General features: G+C 36.3%; 1 protein-coding gene across 1 annotated transcript in view; it reads right to left on the minus strand.

Annotated features, from left to right (window-relative positions):
* Positions 1-2,536, minus strand: part of LOC110319600 (POTE ankyrin domain family member A-like) — a 30,399-nt gene that overhangs the window by 26,756 nt on the left and 1,107 nt on the right. The window contains exons 2-3 of the mRNA XM_021195098.1: positions 1,808-1,922; positions 1,475-1,648 (exon numbers count right to left, since the gene is read on the minus strand). Coding sequence (XP_021050757.1) covers positions 1,475-1,648; positions 1,808-1,922 — 289 coding nt within the window. The remainder of the gene's footprint in view (positions 1-1,474; positions 1,649-1,807; positions 1,923-2,536) is intronic.

Here is a 2,536-nt window from a genome sequence, read left to right on the forward strand (position 1 = left end):
ATTTATACAATGGAGTACTACTCAGCTATTAAAAACAATTAATTTATNAAATTCTTAGGCAAATGGATGTATCTAGAGGATATCATCCTGAGTGAGGTAACCCAATCACAAAAGAAGTCACTTGATATGCACTCCACTGGTAAGTGGATATTAGCCCAGAAACCTAGAATATCCAAGATACAATTTCCAAAACACTAGAAAATCAAGAAGAAGGAAGACCAACACATGGATACTTCATTCCTCCCTAAAAGGGGGAATAAAATACCCATGGAAGGAGTTGCAGAGACAAAGTTTGGAGCTAAGACAAAGGATGGACCATCCAGAGACTACCCCACCCGGGGGTCCATCCCATAATCAGCCACCAAACGCAGACACTATTGCATATGCCAGCAAGATTTTGCGGAAAGGACCCTGATATAGCTGTTCCCTGTGAGGCTAGGCCAGTGCCTGGCAAATACAGAAGTGGATGTTCACAGTCATTTATAGGATGGAACACAGGGTCCCCAATGGAGGAGCTAGAGAAATTACCCAAGGAGCTGAAAGGGTCTACAGCCATATAGGTGGAACAACAACATGAACTAATCAGTACCCCCAGAGCGCATGTCTCTAGCTGCATATGTAGCAGAAGATGGCCTAGTAGGCCATCATTGGGAAGAGAGGCCCTTGGTCTTGCAAACTTTATATGCCCCATACAGGGGAACACCACTGCCAGGAAGTGGGAGTGAGTGGGTAAGGGAGCAGGGTGGGGGGAGGGTATAGGAGACTTCTGGGTTAGCATTTGAAATGTAAATAAAGAAAATATCTAATAAAATAATTTATAAAAAAACTAAGAGGGAGTTTGTGGGTTGGGGAGCAGGGCAGGGGGAAGGTATGGGGTCTTTGGGGATAGCATTTGAAATGCAAATGAAAATATCTAATAAAAATAAAGAAAAAAGTATTAAAATAATACATTGAAAATGGTAATAATTCTTCTTGTATCCCTTTAGGAGCCTAAGTTTGAGATGGGCCTACATATTGATCAGGATCTGGTTCTGTCATCCTTGATTCAGTCTTAACACAGAGAAATATATCATTTGATATTATTTGACAGCAACAATAAGCTTTGTCACAAATTATTTTGTTTCATTTGACTTTTAATAGAGTTTCATTAATGTAGCAAGGGAAGTTTTGTTCTCTGATTGTGTTACCTCACACAGTTTAGCAACTAATTTTTGTGAAAAAGAAAAAATTAAGAAATTTTACCTTGATGCAAAACAGCAAGTATTTCAGTATTCAATGCAGAAACATTCTATACTCTGATGCTTCTTTGAAAATATCCCTATTTGAAGTCATGTTGCTAAACAAAAGCTATGACAGAATATTTTCATTCAAGAATGCTTGAACTTTTAACATGTAAAGTTAATCCTACCTCTCTTACTGTTAACATACACACATATTTCAGATTATTTGGAAACTACGGTGGGGTGAGCAATACCTTGTTCTTTTGTTCCATGTTTGCACTGTACTTAAGCAAGCATTTAGCCAGTGTCTGGTTATCTTCCGACACAGCATAGTGGAGAGGAGTATTGCCATTTTTGTCCATATGATTTGGGTCAGCACCATGCTTCAACAATATACACACACATTCATATGTCCAGTTTTGAACAGCCTAGGAATATACCAAAAAACATAGGGCTTGTTCAAAGAATTCAATATAAATTTCACATAGGATTCATGAAATAGTGACATGTTCATGGGGTAAGTTCCTTTTACAATTACTTTAATTAAGCCTATGTTATTTTTGCTGGATTTGGAGAAGTATATATACCTTCATCAGAGGTGTGATGAAGTTCACGTCAGCAGCATCAATATCACAGTTATTTCTCAATAGAACACTTACTACTTCCACCTGGCCATAGGCACAGGCAAAATGCAGAGCAGTCCTATAGAAAAATAAAGGGGGGGGATTTTTAATGAAATTCTAAAACACTATCTAAAAGTTAACAATTACTAATGTAATATAATATATTAAATGGCACAGAATTATTAAACATTGAATGTTAGGTGATTCTTCCACCTTCTGAACAAATACTTAATTCTCTTGTGAAAAAAATATAACAATTTACTAGCTTACTCTATTAGTATTATTACTATAATAGTACTTACTAGATTAGTTAAAAGGCAGTATGTTTGATATAAATCAAAAAATAAAAAAATAGTAGTTATCCCGTAGAATACCATAATAAGGTGCCAATGAGAAATATGCAATTTTTTATATTTATACCTGGGCTTAACAGCTCAATTTAAGATCATCATCATTCCTTTTATTTAGCAAACAAGAATTTAACTAGAAGATGGTAATTTTTTGACATGTTTGTAGTGGCTATTCCTGGTTGTCAACTTGACTATATTTGAAATGAACTACAATCCAGAATTGGAAGGCTCACCAGTGAACCTAATTTGGAGACTGGGAGATAGAAGTTTCTGATCTGGATCTTGGTATGGAGATCTTGAGACACAGTGGTGATTGAATCCAGAAGATTAAGACAGGGAGATC

The sequence above is a fragment of the Mus pahari genome, chromosome 3 (assembly GCF_900095145.1).
Source record: "Mus pahari chromosome 3, PAHARI_EIJ_v1.1, whole genome shotgun sequence".
In the NCBI taxonomy this organism is placed as follows: Eukaryota; Metazoa; Chordata; class Mammalia; order Rodentia; family Muridae; genus Mus; species Mus pahari.